The sequence below is a fragment of the Diceros bicornis genome, chromosome 15 (assembly GCF_020826845.1).
Source record: "Diceros bicornis minor isolate mBicDic1 chromosome 15, mDicBic1.mat.cur, whole genome shotgun sequence".
Classification (NCBI taxonomy): Eukaryota; Metazoa; Chordata; class Mammalia; order Perissodactyla; family Rhinocerotidae; genus Diceros; species Diceros bicornis.
Window position 1 is genome coordinate 5,129,200 of NC_080754.1, and position 22,970 is coordinate 5,152,169.

The window sequence follows — 22,970 nt, forward strand, 5'->3', positions numbered from 1 at the left end:
GGGGGAAAATAAATAAATAAATAAAATCTAAAAAAAAAAAAAAAAAAAAGATGACAATTAGATGAGCTCGGCTGGGACACAGCACTATATAAACTGGAATGTGAGTCTCCAAAGGGCAGAAAGGTCTATCTAATTTGTTTTAAAACCAAAGATTCTTAGTATTTTGGGATCTATTCCCTATTTATACCACAATCACTCAACAGTAGATTAAGTCAGGCAACCTTTCTAAAAGACTACCAAGTGGTTGAAAAGTGATCAGAACTCACTGGTGAAGCCAGTTTGAGGATAAACATAGTCCCAGGGCTCAGGTGTGACTGGCCCCGTCCAGGCTGCCTGCAAGTGTGAGGGTGGGCAGATGCAGGGATGGACTGAGCTGCCCCACCTCTCTTCTTAGAGCTTTGCTCACCAGTAGGAAGAACGAATGCCCTCAGGAAACTCCAACATTCACACTGAAAACTTACTTTGCTTCATATACTAACGTGTCCAGTATGTCCCTATTTTCAAAGTTGGTTTGAGCCCACGAGAGAATGATTATGACTTTACCCAATACTACAATAAATGAATAAACTACCTCCTTCTCTATTTAAAGAATAGATAGAAAAGCTTGAATGTAATATTTATTTGGTGAATTTACATGTGAAGTCATTTACAAAAGTAAAGATACAGACAGATGCAGCTCTCAGTGCAGTTTCAAATGTTTCTCAGAACAGGCGACAGTCCACAAGGGTTTGGAATGACAGTATCGACTGGCACATGCTTCTGCTTCCTTTGTGTGTTTTCCTACCCAACCCCAAGGGGTAGGAAGGGAGAAGGGTAGAAGAAAATATCAGTGTTCATGTAAATACAGCCATGCACATAAAACTTCTTAAGTCAGAGGTTATTCCAAGATTTGGAACATTTCTGTATCCAGGGGTTATCATAGTAGGTGCATAATTTAAGAAGTAAAATGCAGAGCTCTCAAACTTTCCATTATCCACGTCATCTCCAATTATGTTAACTGCCTCCAGTAATTCGTTAGAGGCCCCCTCAATATTTTCCAGACTCTGACTTTGGAAAGGAATCATTTCTAATAGTTTCTAAAAAGACAGCATTTGTAGACAAAATCTTTTTTGTTTCAATAGGATAAAGCACCCTTTTAAAGAGGGGTAAAAGGCTCCTTTACTCCCAACAATGTAAACTCGAATTAGATTTCATTTCCAGAAAAGTGTGGACTTTTCTTTCACAGTTAAATAAACCTCTCCCAACCCCGAATATCACAAAACAAAATGCTCCTTAAGAACACAACCTCTCCCCCACCAGAAGAATCCAGCACATAAGCAAAAGGATGGTCTAGAAAAGTGAAAATTGGAAAAAAGCCATAAAGCGATTTCTAAGTAAGATGGTGAGGTAAATATAAAACGAACAAAACAAAACAAAAATCTGCTGACAGGAGCCCTAGCGAAGACCTGGACACAGGCGGTCGGCAGCCGTGGAGACCAAGGACAGCAAAGCACCGAGAAGCCCCGCACAGCCCTCAGCAGCTGCGAAGCCCCGGCTCAGAGCCCTCAAGCACGGGGCTGAAGCACACCACCCTGGTCAGCCCAGCAAGTGCTGTGCTTCTGGTTCCCAGACCTACCACATCCCTTGTGAACCTCTAGCCACATTTTCTTCACTAGAAAATTTTTTTTTTTTAATTTATTTATTTCCCCTCCAAAGCCCCAGCAGATAGTTGTACGTCATAGCTGCACATCCTTCTAGCTGCTGTATGTGGGACGCAGCCTCAGCATGGCCGGAGCAGCAGTGCGTCAGTGCGCACCCGGGATCCGAACCCGGGCCGCCAGCAGCGGAGCGCATGCACTTAACCGCTAAGCCACGGGGCCGGCCCATTCACTAGAAATTTTAAGCTAATTAAATATTCCTACATCACACCTACTCCATCTTTACACACACAACCAACCTGCATTTTCTTTAAAAAGTACACTATTAAATAGTAGTACCTATTACAGAAAATAGCCACGAGCAATTACAAACACATTTCCATTTCATCTTACCTCGTGCCTGGTCCACTCTCCCATGAATACTCAGTCTCCCAGCACACATATCAATCAGAATATCGCCCTTCTGCATAATTTACTGTATGAAAACCAGCTGTTGTGGACTTCAAGCATGATATACAATATCCTTTCGAGTTGAAGAGGGTCAAAAGGCTTAGCAGTTGTCACTGAGTCTTTCTAACCTTCTGCAGAATCAGAGGCATTGTGCATGCTGACAGTGGTTTCAAGGGGCTCTCAATTTTGCTGCCTTAAAAACAAAATCCCCATTTAAGCTTTGTTTCCTTCAAAAAAAAAAAAATTAAACTAAAAGGCATTAATTGAATCTAGAGAAAACCTATTTTACAGCACTTGTTAATTTAAAAACCAACATGCTGTAAAAATACTCTTATTACAACCCCACACACACAAAGACAAAAATCATTCAGAACATAATCATCCCCCGATCCCCCTCAAAAAAAAAAAAAAAAAAAGCCAAATCAACAAATCAGAGTTTTTATTTGCATGGCCAATTATCACGTGTACCCTGCAGCTTTGTTTTGCTATCCCTTTAACAGATTCTAAGCTTTTGTTGCACAGGGAACAGAAGCTGCGACACAGCAGACCCCCTTCGACAGCTACCGTGACACAGACGTGACGCACAACAGCACACACAGAAATACGAAGTTCCACCGGTCACCACAGTTCATGACAGTGTCCTTAAGGGTCAGTTGAAGAGGGGTAAACTTCTCCTAAAAAGAGGGTCATTTTCCTTCCCCCTGTTTTACAATGTTGGTGGTTTTAATCCGTATTTCTTTGCAACTTCTGTCTGGGCATGGGCGGCATCACAGAGTGAGTACAGATGAGCCATCTCCATCTCCGATTTGGCCAGGTTAATAGCTTTGTTGAACATGTCAATGGCTTTCTCCATGTTTCCTCTAAAAGAACAAAAATTTTAAACGTCTCAGATTCAACAAGCACTTCGTGGAACGCAATGAAGTTTCTAATTGATGCTCCATGGAGTGTGACCACTAAGTTTCAACTATGATTCTAACAAAAGGCTTCTTTATAACAAACAAAACAATGCCTAGCGCATAGAAAGCACTCAGTGAACGTCAGCTACAATTACAAATACTACGTGCTCACACTATACCTCTTCTCGTCTCTGTTTACAGGTAAGAACAGTGAGACCAGAGAAATTAAATGACTTATTTAAAATCATAATCCTGTCTGGTTCCTACATCCTGCGTGGTCTACTGCATCATGAGCTCCTTCAGAAAGCAGTGACCTAGACTCAGAACATCTGCATATTCGGGGGCCTTCCCTGCACAGATCACTTGAGCCCACCTTCTTTCCGCCTCCTCTCTTCCCAGTGTCTCCCACCCCATGCACCTCCACCCAGTCCCGCAGGTCTCCCCAAGTTCTCTGTGCCACACGCTCATCCCTGTACACAGTGCTCAGACGATTTACTGCCTCTCTGCCTGATTCGAGTCAAATCCTCACCTTTCTAAGGCCCAGTTCACACACAATATCCTCACGAAAAATATTTTCCCCTTCCCTCTCCAGGGGAATTGACTGCACTTTCCCCAGTGTTCGCGTAGTTCTACTGACATTCCATGTATAGTTAGATGAATATATATTTGTTTACACCATAGTCTTACTAGATCCTTAATTAAGGACACCTCTCAATTCCTAGGACCTCAATTCCTAGTACAATGCCTGATAATTAGTATCTGTTTTTTGAATAAATGAATGAATATGTTTGGTCAAAAACATATAATTTACCTCTTACAGTCTAAGTATGGTTAGGCTTTACATACCTGCCAAGAACCAAGAACTGTTGTAAGTAACTGGTATTAGCTATGTATATATGCATACATGCATGTAATCTTTCAATATAAATCTCTACTATATATATGCCCGTTAGACTCTAAGTATGATGTACCTCTGGGGTGTATTTAATCTACTATAATACATGGCTACATGATAGACTTATTTTAAAAAAAAAATAACTTCTTTCAAGAGTTCATATTCAGATATTAGGTAGAGGATTTGCTAAATCCTAGGATAATTAGCCATTTCATTCATTCATTCAGACTCATTTCTTTGTAAGGCAGGATTTAGAATGGATTTCTTGAAGTACAATTAACACACCAACAAAATCCATCAAACCCCATAAATCATAAGTCCTTAACCCAGGCTCTATGAACAACTTAAATGCAGTCTTTTTGTATGTGCATTACTCTAAGATAAACCCACAGCTTTGCTCAAGAGATTAAGAACCACTACCTCATCCTATCCTAGTATGAGAATATTTTATTCACATTAACGAACTGGCAATTAAGAAATAATTTAACATTTACACGCAACTGTTGGTATAGAATGATTCCAAAGAACTACAAAGATTTTCATCATCTATATATATTTTGCCTATGCTGGAACAGAAAGAAGACCCCAGGAGAGGCTGAATGATGGGTAAGTGAAACAACTAACTGCTACTTGTTCCTGACAAGTGATATGGCAAGATCAGCTGCTGTGGCATCAGTGGAATATGGGCTCATATCCTGTTTCTACTACTGGCTCACCATGTAACCTTGCTATCTTAACCAGTCTAGGCATTAGTTCCTACACTCTTCAGTTAAATTGAGGATCATACAATCTCTACCTTTATAAGGAATGGGGTAAAGATCAATTGAAATAATATTTGGAAAACACCTGAAGTTCAGTACCTGGCACAGAGCAGGTACTCACATGGATGGCAATACCAGTATTAAGATGATATACTACACTAAATTCTATGGCATGAACAGTTGTCACCTGGTAATGGTGAATCGCAAGTGCAACTCTGAATAAAGACTTACACAAAACAAGAAGTTACGGGAAGTCAGAGTTGCAAAAAATCTTAACCAACTCCCTGATTTTAAAGAAAACTCAGGGACTCAGAGATGATGTTGTAACTTGTCCAGTGACTTGGCTGGTTGCTTCTTTGCAGTAGGACCTAGATCTTCTGGCAACCTGGCTACCAATCCTGTGCTACACTGCACTGCCCAAGCACACTGCTGGTGTTTTTTTTCCTCCAACAGAAATAATAAGGTGAAAAGAAGAAAGAACACACAACAGGTATTAGAGAAAGATCAAGTTTCCCTTTCTAATGCATATGCTTGACTTACCTTTCTAAATATGACTTCTAAGCTGGAAAAGTAATGAAACGATATAAATCAAAACTGTATAGTTTTGAGGGAAGCTTGCCTCAAAAGGCCTAACATCTTAAGACTTAATAATTTAATGGATATTGACAAAAACATATGTCTAATGAGAGGAGTGAAAAGATAAATATTTATGGAGCTGCCTTATATTTCCTAAGAAAAGACTCTAGAGTTACCTTTGCACTTCAATAGTTCCCATGGTTTCATATGCAAAATCACATTTATTGTCAATTTCAATGGCCTTGCTGATAAGCTCCAAACCTCTGTCCAGATCTTGCTTCCACTGAAGTTGAAGTAAACTGCAAACACAGAACGGCAGTCAGATGTGACCGTGGCCTGGTATCAACAGAATATAAGTGCATGATTCAATTTCTCCCCTCAATGAATTTATAACTTAATTTATAAGGAAAAACAAAATCTAAAACAGTATATAATCAGCATCAAATTGTTTTTTTCTCAATTTATATTGCTTTCGTAGTCTCAATTCCTTATTATGAAAAAAGTGTCCAACGGTCTAGGCTCCATTACTAACCTACCTTGCACAGCTTAATGTTTTACTTTGTAAAAAAAATTTAAGTAAAGTTTTTTAATGATAAAGTACACAAGGACAGGAAAAACTTATTTTAGGTGTTTCCTAGTTTGATACAAGTTAACATTTGACAGGATGTTCAGACACAAAATCCTTAAGCTAGAATGAAAACAGTACATTTACTAATTGCTGTATAAGAATGAAACACAGGGCCGGCCCCGTGGCTTAGCGGTTAAGTGCTCGCACTCCACAACTGGCGGCCCGGGTTCAGATCCCGGGCGTGCACCGACACACCACTTCTCCAGCCATGCTGAGGCTGCATTCTACATACAGCAACTAGAAGGACGTGCAACTATGACATACAACTATCTACTGGGGCTTTGGGGGAAAAAAAAAAAAGGAGGAGGATTGGCAATAGATGTTAGCTCAGAGCCGGTCTTCCTCAGCAAAAAGAGGAGGATTAGCACGGATGTTAGCTCAGGAATGATCTTCCTCACACACACACAAAAAAGAATGAAACATAAGCAAAATTTAAAAATTAACAGTGAAGCATCCACAGCATTAAGAAATTTGTCAGTTAACTCACTGATACTCTCTACCACAGTCCCCTTCTCCTCAGTGACCAAAAGAAATCCATCTTATTACTATGCAAGAAATTTAATTTGTTACTGGAACAAAAAGAACCACAAAAATACATACCCTTTATGAACATATGTTGTGGCATTATCTGGTTCCAAATCAATACATTTATCATACATTTCATCAGCTTTACCAAACTGTTGTTGATCTGTTAATGCCTATGTGAGGAGATACTTCAGTTATATTAAGCTAACTGTCAACCTAAGCAGTTAAAGTATATTGCTTATTAATTATTAAAATTTACTCCATTTATCTATTCATTACCAAATTATGATGTTGTGAGGATACAAACTTAACTTAAATGTTATATCTTAGTTCTTGGGTTTTTTTCGCAGCATTGTTACAAACATGAAATCTTAAGAGTCCTCTCCTTTTGGCCAGTGGTTAGTTATATGCAACAGGAGATGATCTGGTAAACTGTAGAGTACAGAAAATCCCATTCCCGGTGCTAGTTGCAATATCAGATTCTCACAGTACACCCATGTCCCTTATTCATAATTTATCATAATACGTCTTACTTTAAAGAAAATACTCATTTGGAAGGATAAGTTCAGGTATGTGTGTTAACTATTATCAGAGTCATTCCTTAAAAATGATTGATAAAAGAAAAAAGGCAGCTACAATCAACTATTTTAAGGCAAAACCCATGGCAGAAATGGAAGCCTTGGTTATGTGGATACCAGCTCAAACTGTAACTTTGAGAACTGGCCAGCATCTGAGCTCAAGCTTGAGAGTTAAAAGAAAAAAGTTAGACTATGTAACTATATAAAAATATATGTGTGTGTTTGTGTGTATATAAACAAAAAGTTACATTATACATAACGGTCTATCTATGTAGTGAAGCAGAAATCGGAAGAGGGATCAAAGGACAGAATCAGTGCCAACAGACTGTAACAATGCTCGTGCTGACAGGAAGACAGCTCAAGGAAGCCCAAACCTATTCTGAAGGTAGCACAGTGACACGGAAATGTGAAATTAGGAAAGACTTGTACCTAGTATTGGTTTCTTTAAAAGCTATTCAGTGGCCTTTTCTCTTTTAGCTGCTCATAAAAATCTGCACCAAAAAAGCCCTTCTGAATTTCACTTCAGTGATGAGGATGGTGTTGCCACCTTCTTGTTTATTCTTAATTAAATATAAGGCATAAACCCAAGTGTACCTATTCAATACAAATGTCATACAGTTATAATATATGTTTGCCCTATTTTAACTTCTATACATTCTATAAAATTTTATATAGTACATGCTTTCACAGTTAATTAGAGTACACAGTCAGGAATCAACGTTTCATTTTTTTATCATCACCATCCTGTCTAGGAATTGTAAGAACAACGAGTGAAGAGATAAGATTATTTCAAACTGAGATTAAAGAATTTCTGGGTTGTACTTCATATCCCAGAATTTCAATCCCTAAAAATGCAAAGATGTGCAGGACTTTTAAAGAACAGATCTAACACAAATCAATCTTCTCATAGTCCCTCTCAATAAACCCTTAAAAAGTTTCACCCTGTGGAACTTTTCTTATAACTTGACTGAAGATAGCATGAAGGAAATTAAAAACAAAACAACCTTAAGAATGGTTTGGAGGTAGGAGTCTACCACAGGTCATTTTCAAATGTTTCCTATTTCTGTGATGTTTGGGGAGACAACATTTATTCAGAATAAAAAGAATAAGATAGAAAAGATATTAAATAGAGTATTGAAAAGGCTGGTTTACGTAGATATCAAAAGCAACTTTCAACTTAAAGACTAAGAGTGAAAATTGTCAGAGACCATTTAGTTGGGGGAGGAAGTCTAACTGTGGCTATAAGAAGCTAAACATTTTCACTTAAATGGATGATTTAAAATTAATAAACAAGTTTTCAAAGACTTCAGACTATAATTAAAAAGTGAGAATAATTCAAATTTAAATCATACTCGCCATCGCTTCAATCCTAAACCAAGGTAAGCTTTAAGAATTTTAGACAAATCATAGAGAAATTAAAACGAGCTATTTACAGCCTATCTAACCATTTAAAAGGACAGTGATCAAATAGACAGAAAACCCTTCCCACCAACTGCATATAGTAAATGTTCCTAAGGTAATTAAATTTTGCAAACCCAATCCATATGAAACATGAGGGAAACGCTCTGCTTGAGCTTCCCCAGTTATGAGTTCAGAGCCATGGTTTTCAAATTGCATAACACAGAAGACCCTCCTGAGGTGACTCAGGACCACCCTGGGGGCCAGGAGCATCAAAGTGGGAACAAAGCCACCTGCTTTCACAGAAGCTGCAACAAAGAAGCAGTGTTCACTGATTTCCACAGTGGGATTCAGCAGACACATGCAGTTCTTTTAAAAAGCCCTAGAACTGAAAAAAATACAAAAAATTACATTTACCTGGGCATACAGGGCATAGCCTTCAGCACACCTTGGAAATTTCTTTATGACCTCTTCAAAACCTTTCATCGCTGCTTGGATTTGTGAAGAATTGTTTCCTGTATATGCCTGGCGATACTGTTTGAAAATCAAAACAGGACTATCAAATTAAGAACTCAAAAACTCATGGAATGTTAACCTATTACAAAAGTCACACAAAATTACATAAATATTCCCAGAAAAGCAGATGATTTGCTAATGTAATTTGCTGCATCTAAAAGAGTTCCAAGGATCCGAAGGCTATGTGCAACTGGGCCTTCACAGCCACTTCACAACCTCAAGATGTTCAGTACTCTAGAAGAGAGCATGCTAACTTGTAGGAAATTAACCTTGCATATAAATGGGGGAATTTTAAATCTAACATAATGTATTATCAGTTTACTGAAAGTGTTATAAAGCTCCTTCATCTAATAACATTTTTTGTCTATAATATACATGTGTTTGTGACCCAATTTATTTCTCTAATAAAAGAAAATTTATTTTAGGACTCGGGCTAACCGGAAGTGCCTCATTTCACTAGAAATGGACTTATTTTACCTGATTTTCAGCTTTGTGTTACTAATAGCTCTACAAAGTTAAGATGAGAGAGCAGAATATCTGCTCAAAATGCTTTTTTCCTTTGGACTGGTTTATGGCAGAGAAGCAGGGTGATCACTGGGCATACAATCAGTGCCAAACGCCCATCAAGACGAACTCAAAGAAAACATCCCGGTAAATACAGGAGCAGCCCCTCAACGAGGACAAACAGTTCTACTTCCCTAACCTAACACGCTTTCCCCCGTAGTTATCCTGCAGGGGAAAAACAGATGATTTTGTAGACAATGATACTCATTTTTGTTAACAATGGGAAATAAAAATGATGTTTAGAAAAATACAAAAGAAAACAGAACCTACCAATGCAAAACATTTCTGAGCTTGTGCCAGAGCAGACTCAGGTCTTAATCTAATACATTCATCAAAATCTGCCACTGCTTCTTCAACTTGATCAAGCAGTATTTTCAGCTAAGGAAAAAAACCATAAATAAACGCAACTCAAAATAACGGAGCACCAGTCAAGTACACACTGCGTCTCTTGTCATAGCTCAGCATAATGCTAAGCATGTAGTAATTATTCAATATAGAATTACTTTCTAGAAATGCTGAACTAGAAAATCTTGTAATTTTAAAGGAAAGATTCTAAAACTTAAAACTAGTGCCCAATTTTTTAAAAAGCACTACAAACCTACCATTCTTACACTGAAGTTTTGATGACTCTCCAGCAAGAGCCCCCTTCTTCTAGAAAACTAAACATCTCTGTACTTTCAAGTTTCAAAGAAGATCAGACATCAGATAATTACCTTTCAAATTTATCTTAAGATACTATCAGTAAGGATCAAAATGTCAATATTTAAGAGGTTATCTGAACACTTAAGACCCTTCAGACAGAAATATTATGTAAAATTCTCCATTCGAAAGAAATTTAGCTTTTCTGTTATTATATGGAGAGCTCACACTTTCTAACATAATGCATTCCAAGAAGCCACGTTAAACAAGCAGATTATAAAGCCATGCTTTCCTCAGATGAGGTGAAATTGGGAATTGTTTTCTTCACTATATATTTTTACTAAAAAACAAACATGCATGTTATAAAACTCTGTTCAGAAGTGACTTTTTTGGTACTGTTTGGATAGTTCAAGCTAGTATTTCTTTACAGCAGGAAGCCCACAAAAATCATTCTGTTAATTCTAACATTAACTCAAAATGCTCACTAAATGTTTTTAATGTTTTACTCACTGAAAACCTATGAACCAGAAACACCTGAAAAACAAGCTTGAACTGGCAAGCCAATGTTTGTAGCCTTCCTGTTCTCTTTTTTTAATAAGTAAATACCAGAATTATAAGGACAAATGTTCCAGATGGGACTAAATAAATGCCAACCCAAGGTGTAAACCACTGTGATACTCTGTTCACAGCCAGCAGAAGGGATATAAGAACACTTGAAGACATTCTCTAAAATGGCGTCCAATTCCTCAACCCGAGGTCAGAACTCTGGGTAAGACAGACTTACCTGTCCTCGGTGGTGATACACATCTGCGTTCTGAGGGTCGATGTCGGCGGCCATGTTAAAATCTTGAGTGGACAGCAGAGGCTGCTGCTGCTGCATGTACATGCTGCCTCTTTTGATGAGAGCATTTGCTCGAAGCTACACATCCCAAATGAGAAAAGGTTCACCATTACTATTTTTTATTCCAATTTAGTTTTTTAAAAATAACAGCTTTATTGAGATATAATTCACATACCATAAAGCTCACCCTTTTAAGGTGTACAAGTTAGTCATTTTTAGTATATTCACAGATGTGCAATATGACCCAGAAGAATTGCTGAGTCGTACGGTAACTCTAAGTTTAACTTTTTGAGGAACTCCCATCACCACCAATTCCAGAACATTTTCATCACTCCCAAAACAAACCTCATACACATTAGCAGTCACTCCCCATTTCCCCCCTAATCCTCAGCCCCTGGAAACCATCAATCTATTTTCTATTTCCATTGGATTTGTATATTCTGGACATTTCATACAAATGGAACCATACGTTATGCGGTCTTTTTGTGTCTGGCTTCTTTCATTTAGCATTTTTTCAAGGTTCATCTATGTTGTAGTATGTCAGCACTTCATTATTTTTTATGGCTGAATAATATTCCATTGTGTAGATATACTACATTTTGTTTCTCTGTTCATCAGGTGATGGACATTCGAGTCACTTTCACTTTTTGGCTATTATGAATAATGCTGCTATGAACATTCACGTACAAGTTTTTGTGCTGACATTTGTATTCACTTCCCTTGAGTGTACACCTAGAAGAGGAACTGCGGGTCACGTGGTAACTCTATGTTTAACTTTTTAAGGAACTCCCAAACTAATTTCCAAAGAGATTTACCATTTCACATTCCCACCAGCAACAGATGAAAGTTTCAATTTCTCCACAGCCATCTTTCTGATTATAGCCATCCTAGTAGGTGCAAAGTGATATCTCATTGGATTTTGATTTGCATTTCCCTAATGGTTAATAATGCTGAGCATCTTTTCATGTTCTTATTGGCCATTTGTAAATGTTCTTTGAAGAAATGTCTATTCAGATCCTTCTCCTAATTTTAAATTGTGTTGTCTCTTTATTGTTGAATTGTAACACGAGTTCTTTATATATGTTGAATCCAATCCCCTTATCAGATACATGATTTGTGAATATTTTCTCCCATTCTGTGGAATGTGTTTTCTTTTTCTTTGACAAGACCCTTTCAATGAAAAAAGTTTTTAATTTTGATGAAATCTTTTTTTTTTTTGGTCGCTTGTGTTTTCGGTGTCATATCTAAGGAACCACTGCTTAATCCAAGGTAATGAAGATTTCCTCCTGTTTTCTCCTCAGAATTTTGTAGGTTTAGCGCTTACATTTAGGTCTCTGATCCATTTTGAGTTAATTTTTGTACATGGCATATGATAGGCATCATTACTACTTGCCATTAAAACCAAAAGTCATGATCATGAAAGAATTTTTCAATCAATTTTTCAAGACAAAAGTACATATAAATGTCTTCCTCAGTGAAGCAAACAAGGATGTCCCCCTAATTTTAACAAAAATACAAAACAGAACATATTTGGGCCGGCCCTGTGGCTTAGCGGTTAAGTGCGTGCGCTCTGCTACTGGCAGCCCGGGGTTCAGATCCTGGGCACGCACCGATGCGCTGCTTGTCTGGCCATGCTGAGGCCGTGTCCCACATACAGCAACTAGAAGGATGTGCAACTATGACATACAACTACCTACTGGGGCTTTGGGGAAAAAAAGGGAAAAAAAAGGAGGAGGATTGGCAACAGATGGTAGCTCAGGGCCAGTCCTCCTCACAAAAAAGGAGGATTGGCATGGATGTTAGCTCAGGTCTGATCTTCCTCAAAACAAAAAACAAAAAATAGAACATATTTGTAATCAGCAGGAAATAAAATTAAAGATAATATTACTAGGGTATCTTTAATTTGAAAATCTCATTTTGAAAGGAACTTTTAATAAATACTTAGTGGTCATTACTTTTGTTTCTAAGAAGATAATTTGTTAACAATACTAAGGCCTTGAAAACAACTTTTATATTCCACAAAATACATGAATGGAGGTGAAGAAAGCCTGAGTTCACTTAATTCAATGAGGAAACAGGCCACAGAGATGTTAACAAACTAGTAAGGAATAGAGTTGGTGGCTAAGCTCTGTCTTGTTACAGAGTAGAAGGCTCACAGAATTCAACAGACTCCCCCTAATTCTTAATTACAGAAATAATTACATACACATAAGAACACTTGGAAAATGGAAAGCTGTTCCGACCACACAACTCCAAAAACCTTTGGTATATTTCTATACTGTATTTTCAGAACCTGTGTTTTTCTTCCCGTAACACAAAATCTTTCAGAATGTATGACTGAATGTGTTTATGTCTACTGCACGCACTTTATAACCCTGCAGCACACACGCAAGCTCCTCACAGCATCACGACAGCACTGCTCCACCAGCCTCACTCCTCCCGAGCCCAGCACAGCAGGCGGCGGCTGCGAGGGGAAGCTGAAGCTGCCAGACGCTGTGGGAAAAATCCCTTCCCAGCTCAAGATGAGCAGCACTGATATGTATGTCTCAGTTTCACTGTACCAGCTCAATCATTATTAGGTGTAGTTTCTTCCAAAACAAAAATAGTCTTTTGGAGAATGGCAATTGAAATGCGAAAAATTTGGCAAAACACATCTAAAAGCCTCATTTTTATTTACTAATTTTCTTCACATGCACACACACACACATTTTTAAATGTACCTTCACATTAGCATCTTTCAAACTGATGACCTTATCTAAATCTGGTTTGGCCGCAGTGGCATTGCCAATAAGCAGGTAGAAGGTGGCTCGTAGTAATAATGCTTCTGCCATGTATTTGCCTTGAGCATCTACTTCTTTTGAGCATTCACTTATGATTTTATCATAGTTTTCTTCTTCCATATACTGTTTGGCTTTTAAATATCCAGAACTGAAAATAAAAATGAACACAGGAAATTATTTACTAAGAAAGGATCAAATGCTAAAACTTGCCACATTTAGTATACCTGAGTTAAGCAATTGTCCATTTCCCCTTAACAAGTTAATCAGCCAGTGTGGGACTGGAGTAGGGCAGGGAGGTAACAGATTAGGATTTTTGATGCAGACTGGATTTTCCTGATGCCTTGGAAAGAGAGTTTTAAAAAAAGAACCAGCAGAGTCACTGGCAGAAACCTAGAGTTACCACGCAGGGCTCAACATTTAGAAATGTGGAAGGATAAGCTAATGACAGACTGCTCTGCAATGTGAGCAAGGATCCTGTCTTATTCACCTTCACATCTGTGGCACACTGGTGGCACTCAACAGTTCTTTTATGACTAACAGAAAGAACAGGGAAACAGGAAATAATCAAGTGAGTCTAGGGGTCACAGAAGCCAAGGGCAGAGGTGTGACTCGACCTATGCTTTGTAAAGATCACTCTGGCTGTGCTGTGGAAAATGGACTGTAAGGGAGCAAGACTGGAGGCAGGGATATATCTGAAGGGCTCTCATCCAGAAGTTGTGTGGTTTTACCTAAAAGAACAGCCCTAGAATGAATAGGTGGAAATATCAAAGAAGAAAATTTAAAGGAAGACTCTTCCATCAAATAAGACTTTAAAAAAACAAGCTTCCCTACTTTTTAAAATGCAGTGACCACAATATCATTATTCTTCTAAGATGATGACTTTTATAGAGGATGCTTGCAGAAGGAATTTTTTTGAACTGAAAAGAAATTTATACTAGATGACCAATAAGGAGTCTTACAGATAAAAGGCACTGTAAATTAAAGTACATTTTCTCATTTCATTTGTTATATATTCTGAATACAGAAAACTGGCAAGTGACAAAGTTATGTTGGTCAAAATTTTGTAAACTCTGTGCTAACCTTTCCTTTAATTACATTCTAATATCCCTTGCACTTTAGATTGGAAGTAATAATGGTTCCTACTTGTTGAGAACCTACGCGCTAGATACTTATAAACGTGACCTCTAAACCTCACAACAACCCTCAAAGGTAAGTATTATTGGCCCCATTTAAAAAATGATGAAGCTAAGGTTCAGAGTAAAATGGAATTCAAAACTAGGTCCAACTCCAGTCAGTGTTTAGGTGAGAGGCAGCTGTGTCCTGCCACCTCTAACTACAGCTTTTAGAATAATGGTGTTAACTCCATTGTAGCTTATCTGGAACAAGGACTATTTCCTAACCAGAAGAGGCAATTACTGGCATCATCCTAAACATTTACTTTCCAACTACAATTTTCTGAAAAGACTGCATATCAACTAATTAAAACTTGAAAATCTTGGTACAATTATACATAGAATCTTCCCTTAAAAGGTAGCCAACAGTGGTAGAAAAATGGGGAGGTACAAATCCAAAGCAATCTGTTTCCTCAAACCTTCCAATATGCTATAGATGCAAAACAATGCTTTCCTATAGGTACAATACTCCCTTCTCTTCCAAACTCATCAAAAAATGTCATGCTGATGGGGCCCGGCCCAGTGGCTCAGGCGGTTAAGTGTGCGCGCTCCGCTGCGGCGGCTTGGGGTTTGCAGGTTCAGATCCCAGGCGCGCACCGACGCACTGCTTGTCAAGCTGTGCTGTGGCGGTGTCCCATATAAAGTAGAGGAAGATGGGCACGGATGTTAGCCCAGGGCCAATCTTCCTCAGCAAAAAGAGGAGGATTGGCAGCGGATGTTAGCTCAGGGCTAATCTTCCTCACACACACAAAAAAATGTCATGCTGGTAATAATATTATACCTTCTCTCAGAGAGGAGAGCTGGCCTTAACAAGTATTGATAATTACCAATGGATAAGCAGGCTAGATGGCTTATATACTACATAGTATCACTTGATCTCCAGTTGTAAACATAGCATCTTGTTTGGTTTCAACTCTCTACAGGAGCAAACACAAGAAGCCCAAAGAATAGCATTTTCCTAGGTAAGCAGAAAAAAACGTGAAGAAAGTCATTCTTTTGGGCACTCCTAAGCATCTCACAGTTTATGAATTACAAACTTCCCTGCATTAAAACATTTACATGCTGAGCTACAGGGTAATTGTCAAGAAAATGCCCTATTGAATTACAGTCAACCACCCGATGCACTGAGGGTCCTCTTGAGAATGTCACGTAGGCCCGTGAGAGCAGCTCGCAGCAGTAAAACCTGAGTCACCAGAGAAGGAACTCTCAGGGTGTAACAGACACATGTGAGAGGAGAAGTGTTTTTATCATAATGATAATATTATTATATATTATAACTGTTATTATATTTATATTTATATCTATCTATAGATAGTTTTTTTTTTGAGATGGCTCAGAGTCCCACTTGAGCTCTATGGCAGCAAAAAACCAAAAACAAAACCAAAAATCCTCCCCAAAACATTAAGCAGATACTATGCTTGACACACTTACTTTTCTTTTACTTCTAACGCCTCCCCTTCCTTGTCTTTATCTTCATCAGACTTCTCTCCTTTAAGCATGGGCTGAGAAATTATATCATCCGTGAAAGAACTGAAGTAAGATTTAATAAACTGTGGAGATGGCATCAGAGGTTCACGATTCTGAAATTTAATCATTTAAAATATATCAAAATGAGAAAACACTAACCAAAGAAGCAGGTACATTTGTAGAATGCTGAGAATGACTTGTGAAAATTGGAATCTCACTTTCAAATCTTAGGCTCCAAACAGGACAAGAGGCAGTGGAAATGGTAAAGCTGCCAGTCCTAGCTGTTCAAAGCAGGTTTTCAGTGAGAGCCCTTCCCCTCTCCAAAGTTATAAAATATCAAGAACTCTTAGAACCACTCACTAAAAGCAAAAGTAAAAGAAGGTGAAATCTGGAACACAAAAGGCAAATAACTGCTGAGTTAAAATTATCTCCTTCTCCTGGTCCCTGTCCTAGAAGACTGGCATCTCAATTTATCACTCAAGCCCAAGTCTCACACGAATGCTCAAACGTCCTCTAGTTGTACTGCATCCGAAGATCTCCGTTACAGTAAGTGCCTTTGAAAGTGAGAAGGAAATCACATTTCCTGTTTTAATTATTACTTTTTGGCATCGCAACCTGATTCATAATTATAGGAGTATTCTGTTTCTCCTTATAGCACAATTCAGATGATAAAGTTTTAAAGGAAGACAGAAGAGGGAATAAAATAGCCAAAGGCTCTCATAATATAATTTGGATCCTTTATCTACAAATGGAAATATGTTTTTTTTTTTTTGCTGAGGCAGATTTGACCTGAGCTAACATCTGTTGCCAATCTTCCTCTTTTTGTTTGAGGAAGATTTGACCTGAGCTAACACCTGTGCCGATCTTCCTCTATTTTATATGTGGGTCGCTGCCACCGCATGGCTGCTGACGAGTGGTGTAGGTCCCTGTGCCTAGGATCCAAACCCAGGAACTCGGGCCACTGAAGTGCAACATGCTGAACTTAACCACTAGCCCACGGGGCTGGTCCCTGGAAATATGGTATTTTAAATTGTATGTATAACAAATATCATTTCTGTTATTTTGGTTGATTTAATATCTGTTTTTTTTTCATTTTATTTTATAATTTTATTTATTTATTTTTCCCCCAAAGCCCCAGTAGATAGTTGTATGTCATAGCTGCACATCCTTCTAGTTGCTGTATGTGGGATGCGGCCTCAGCATGGCTGGAGAAGCGGTGCGTCGGTGCCGCCCGGGATCCGAACCTGGGCCGCCAGCAGCGGAGCGCGTGCATTTAACCACTAAGCCACGGGGCCAGCCCAATATTTCTGTATTTGAAGGAGGGAAAAAAAAGGAATCTGGTTTTGTAAGTAAATGATCTGATCAAGGATAGATGAGAGTGGGGAAAGAGGAAAACTGAACAGGAAATCTAAGGGAAAACCTCTATTTTTGTGCTCTCTCTGGGGAGAGAGTAAATATGTCTTAATTTAGGATTATACAAATAAATATTTTAAATCAGATGGTCACCCATCAAGTGACAAATATGCCTAACTTCAGTATTTCACTACAGACTCTGAGTAGGAATACACAGTGGTAATCATTTACCACCCTGCACAAAAGCTGAAACAGAAATTTAAACAGCACTTACTGAAGGCTGAGTAAATCATTAATATCTTTTAGTTCCCTATTCCAGCTTAGAAAATGAAGCTACCATCTCCTTGCCTTCCACACAGAGTTACAAATTTAAAATGAAAACAGGGGCCAGCCCGGTGGTGTAGCGGTTAAGTTCGTGTGCTCTGCTTTGGCGGCCCGGGTTTCGCGGGTTTGGATCCTGGGCGCAGACCTACACATCGCTCATCAAGCCATGCTGTGGTGGCGTCCCATATAAAGTAGAGGAAGATGGGCACGGATGTTAGCCCAGGGCCAATCTTCCTCAGCAAAAAAAGAGGAGGTTTGGCAACAGATGTTAGTTCAGGGCTAATCTTCCTCAAAACAAAAAAAATAGTTATGAAAACATTATGTTAGAAGTAACAGACCTAAGTATCAAAGGAACAAGATACAAACTCTAGCTCTGCCACTTATTAGCTACATGACCTGGCACATGTCATTTTCAGTCTTCTCATTTCTAAAATGGCAATAAAAATACTTGCCTTAATTTATCTCATAGGGTTATTGTAAAAATAAAAACAATAATATGAAAAGTATTCTGTAATTTACAAAGTGGCATACAAACAGATTAGAAAATATATGTGGAAACTGATTGTAAATGTCAGTTATCTTATATTTTCTTACCACCCTGCAGGCCAACCAGTATAATCAGTCAACAATAACAAGATATAAGAATACACAAGGAAACTAGGTTCCTTCGAGGTTCAACTTGTGAGACTCTAACATGATATTTTCACAAAGTGTTTTGAGGAACACCAGTTCTATGAGATGCTCAAGCGAAAAAAGTTTCCATAGTTTAGAGACTGAAAACCACTACAGCCATATTCCTCTTGGAGAGTCACAACACATCCTAACACGTGGAAGTCCTGCAGTGAAGAAACCTGTTTCAGTGCTGTTTAACTCAGCTAATATTCAGAGATGTAAAATTAAAAATACAGCTTATTAAAATCAATTTAACAGAAAAGCAAGTTATTATTAAAGAAAAAAGGAACAATTGCCTTGATAGTACTGAAATTTAGCAGAAAATCTCCATTGATGTTTAGCGATGCCTGTGGTACTCCCACAGCACTCTACTTAATCCCTCTGTGACACTTCACTATAATGTGCCTTTTGTACTTATTAATGGTCTCTCTCACTACACTATAATTCTATAAGGGCAAGAACCAGGCCTTTGGGCCGGCCCCGTGGCTTAGCGGTTAAGTGTGCGCGCTCTGCTACTGGCGGCCCGGGTCCGGATCCCAGGCGCCCACCGATGCGCCGCTTGTCAGGCCATGCTGAGGCCACGTTCCACATACAGCAACTAACAGGATGTACAACTATGACATACAACTATCTACTAGGACTTTGGGGCAAAAAAAAAGGAGGAGGATTGGCAATAGATGTTAGCTCAGAGCCGGTCTTCCTCAGCACAAAGAGGAGGATTAGCATGGATGTTAGCTCAGAGCTGATCTTTCTCACAAAAAATAAAAAAAAAAAAAGAAAAACCAGGCCTTTGTACCCACCCTTCTAAAATGCCCACGATGGAGCTTTGTTCAATACATGTTTCTTGAATTAAACCATCTGTTACTAACTGCCTATAACCAATGCCAATTTATACAATATACCTTTAAAAACTTTAATGATATAGAACAGAGGTTGGCAAATTTTTTCCATACAAGGCCAGAGAGTAAACATTTTAGTCTTTGCGGGCCATATAGTCTCTGTCACAACCACTCAAGTCTGCTGTTGTAGCTTAAAAGCAGCCAAAAACAATGTGTGAGTGGCTGAGTTTCAATAAAACATTATTTATAAAAATAGGTGTCAGACTGGATTTGAACCATAGACCATTGTTTGGCCACTCCTAATATAGAAGAATTCTTTCAATATTCCCCAGGTACAATATTGGACATAGCCTACATTCTTATTTTAAAAAGATAAGCCACAAAAGACCAAGACTATAGGAAAAAGAAATATAATCCAGATCTAATTTCAGTCATTCTCATTACCCTCGTGCCCAAATTTAAGCAGTATAAATTAGAAATGACCCTTCACAATGTATATTCCCTCTATTAACCAACTCAGAATAATTTACCTTGTATTTTTCTTTGGCTTTCTCTTTTCCAAGAAGTTTAAGAACTTTATCAGCTAACAGCATGCTCTGTTGATTTTGGAACCCTTCTAATATACACACAGCGGTGACATCTAGAAATGATGGAAAAAACAAGAGTAAGTAGGAAATTACTGCAAAGATGATTAGCAGCATCAAATGGACATAATGTTAGCACAGAAAGCCAAACTAAATTCAGAGCCTTATGTGACTATCGATTTCATTTCCAATAAATTGATTCTTAACAATTTAGTTTTATATCTATGACCGAACTCAAAGTTCTCTCAGCAAGTCTCCACTTCTCTGCGATTCACTTTCCTCACCTGTGAAATGAAAGGGACTGTACTGTATGATTTGTTATGTTTCTCACCACCCTAACATTCTACACAGCAAATAAAACAAGGAACCCAGCAATATTCTCTTCTGGCCAGTAACTAAAGGCCAAATCAACATATGTGGCTCTCTCATGTCTGATTATTTTTATAGGTCTCAGGGTTATTCCTTGTCTCCAACGCCATCCCGCCACAGAACTCTCAATTTAAATCTGCTTCAAAATACCATTTTCATCTGCTTATGCCACAGCTCAAGATACAGGGATTTGAAATAAAAAAGATCAGCGGTTCCTTAACCTCTCAATCTTGGCTCTTCCTTCTCCTTCTGAACTCAGTTTCTCACGATTCCAAATCCTTGCTCTTCCAAACAAGTCAACCTACTACATATCCTGCTGATAATCAGACTAGTGCCAACGTCAATGTCTTTTTCCCATCCCATTTCTCCTATCTAAACCCTATTTAATGTCCTCTCTATAAGTTATTATCTGTTAATAACTTCAAGGTCTGGCTCAAAACTCAGAATTCTCTTTTCCAAAGCAACACTCCTCCCACCCACCAACAAAGTACATTACACCACAAAACCTCAAATTTTTCTAAAATGTTCTCTAAACTGCTGTCACTTGGTAATCCAGATTTTTTAAATAAAATAGTTTTTTTCTCTTAGTAATGTTATTTTTAAAAAATAATAATGGCTAGATCTTCTGATTATTGATGCTTTTAAAGCAGATTTAAATATGTAGTGGAAAGCACTTTTAGATTGTAGAAATTAAACTTTGGTTTAGCTCCATGTCACGTAAAAGAATGTACTTTAAAAGCCAGTGGTCTATACTCTAAATGAAGTTTTGGCAGCAGATATGGCCAATCAGAGGCCGCAGAATATTTATAGCATTTAGTGAGAATAGTAAATTCACTTGGTGCTTTGTACCAATCACATAATTTCTAATTGGGTATAAAATAACGTTTGAAAACACCAAAGGCAAAAAACAAATGTTTTCTTTAATGATTCACCTCAAAATTATTTCACGTTTATATAAGATATTTAACTGAAAATATGTACAATCTCAGAAACACTATCACTTAGTAAAACCTCTTTTCTGATTTCTTACTCATGGAATTACACTGATGCTCATTAATTGCCAAGTTTAAATGTGTGGTATATAAACTCCAAATCTTAATGCTGATTTAACTCCATACTTGGGAACAGAGACAATACTCAAGTACCAGCAATCTCAATTTAAACTAGAAAACAAAGTCTCAACTGAGGAAGAGTCAAACTTTTAAATACAACTGACTTCTCTACTCATAGGCAGAGTTTCATATAAATTTACCAATGACTACAAAGCCTTTAGTAATTTTCGTATGTAAATACAAAAATACCCTCACCTTCTAAACATTCCTTCTTATTGTCTAGCTTCTCGTGGGCTTTTGCACGTCTAAAGAGAGCTTTCACATATTTGGGATTAAGTTCAACAGCCTTTGTACAATCTTGTGCCACCTCTTTCCATTTTTGCTGTAATTGAAAGTATTAAAAAAAGTCACACTAATGGAAGCACTGTTTGACAGAAATCAGTTTTCTAATCTTTATAGGCTGAGTATTAAGAGTCCCACAATAGAAAAAAAATATTCCCAACACATACAAAGAGTTAATATCCACAATACAACAGCTCATATAAATATGTATAATAAAGACAAGCAACTTGGTTTTTAAAAATAGGCAAGGACATACTTAGGCCATCGCTCTACCACCAAACCTGCAAACCTACCTGCATCTATGTGCTCTTACGCTCTCCTTCTTCCCCCGTTAGTGTTATCATCCAACACTGAGGAAGTGCCCCTCTTCATCAAAGGCCAACCCTCCATCTGTGATCTGGACCCACAGTCTCCCCACTTCAAGGACTTCACTCTGGTAGCTATCCCACCTCTGCATCAATCTGCTTCTCTACTGAATCATTCCCACGAGCATAAAAACACTTGCTTAGTATTTTCCATAGTTTAAACCCTCCTTTGATTCCATAAGGCCTGCAGGTACCACCCCATCTCTCAGCTTCTCTTTATTGCAAACCTCCAAAGAGTTGCCACTCTACTTCATTCCCACCCACCTCCTGGATTTCCTTCGCTGAATTCTCCCCTCCACTGCTCTCCACATGCTGGAACCCTCCAGGCCTCTCTTCTCTTGCCCTAAGTGATCACATCTAGTGTCCTGGCCTTATGTAACCTCTAAAATTAGATGACTCCCAAGAATATCTCCTTAGCCCAGACCACTCTTCTAAAATAGAGACATTTCTCAACTCAACTGTCTCCTTAGCTGTCTCACTCCTTCCCCACTTTTCCCTCCTCACTATTAAGATTCCTGCTTCTCTTCACCCTTCACCACCAATGCAACAGCAAGTTCTGTTGGTCTCAGCTTTCCAAACATTGCAAGGGTTTGCCTGGTCTGGCCTCCGCTACCTCTCCAATTTTCTCTCTGTACTCCAGGATCCTTTATACTAAAGAAGGATAAAGGATCACACCAAAATCTTTCCTGTCTCAGAGAAATTATACATGCTGTTTCCCCTATTTGTAACACTCTCTTCTCCACTGTT

At 38.3% G+C, this 22,970-nt stretch overlaps 1 protein-coding gene across 1 annotated transcript in view; it reads right to left on the bottom strand.

Annotated features, from left to right (window-relative positions):
- Positions 1-2,509: 2,509 nt before the first annotated feature.
- Positions 2,510-22,970, bottom strand: part of TOMM70 (translocase of outer mitochondrial membrane 70) — a 32,202-nt gene continuing 11,741 nt past the window's right edge. Inside the window, exons 3-12 of the mRNA XM_058555686.1 lie at positions 21,772-21,898; positions 20,042-20,151; positions 16,288-16,436; positions 13,625-13,832; positions 10,848-10,982; positions 9,695-9,802; positions 8,762-8,878; positions 6,444-6,541; positions 5,392-5,514; positions 2,510-2,947 (exon numbers count right to left, since the gene is read on the bottom strand). Coding sequence (XP_058411669.1) covers positions 2,794-2,947; positions 5,392-5,514; positions 6,444-6,541; positions 8,762-8,878; positions 9,695-9,802; positions 10,848-10,982; positions 13,625-13,832; positions 16,288-16,436; positions 20,042-20,151; positions 21,772-21,898 — 1,329 coding nt within the window. The 3' untranslated portion in view covers positions 2,510-2,793. The remainder of the gene's footprint in view (positions 2,948-5,391; positions 5,515-6,443; positions 6,542-8,761; positions 8,879-9,694; positions 9,803-10,847; positions 10,983-13,624; positions 13,833-16,287; positions 16,437-20,041; positions 20,152-21,771; positions 21,899-22,970) is intronic.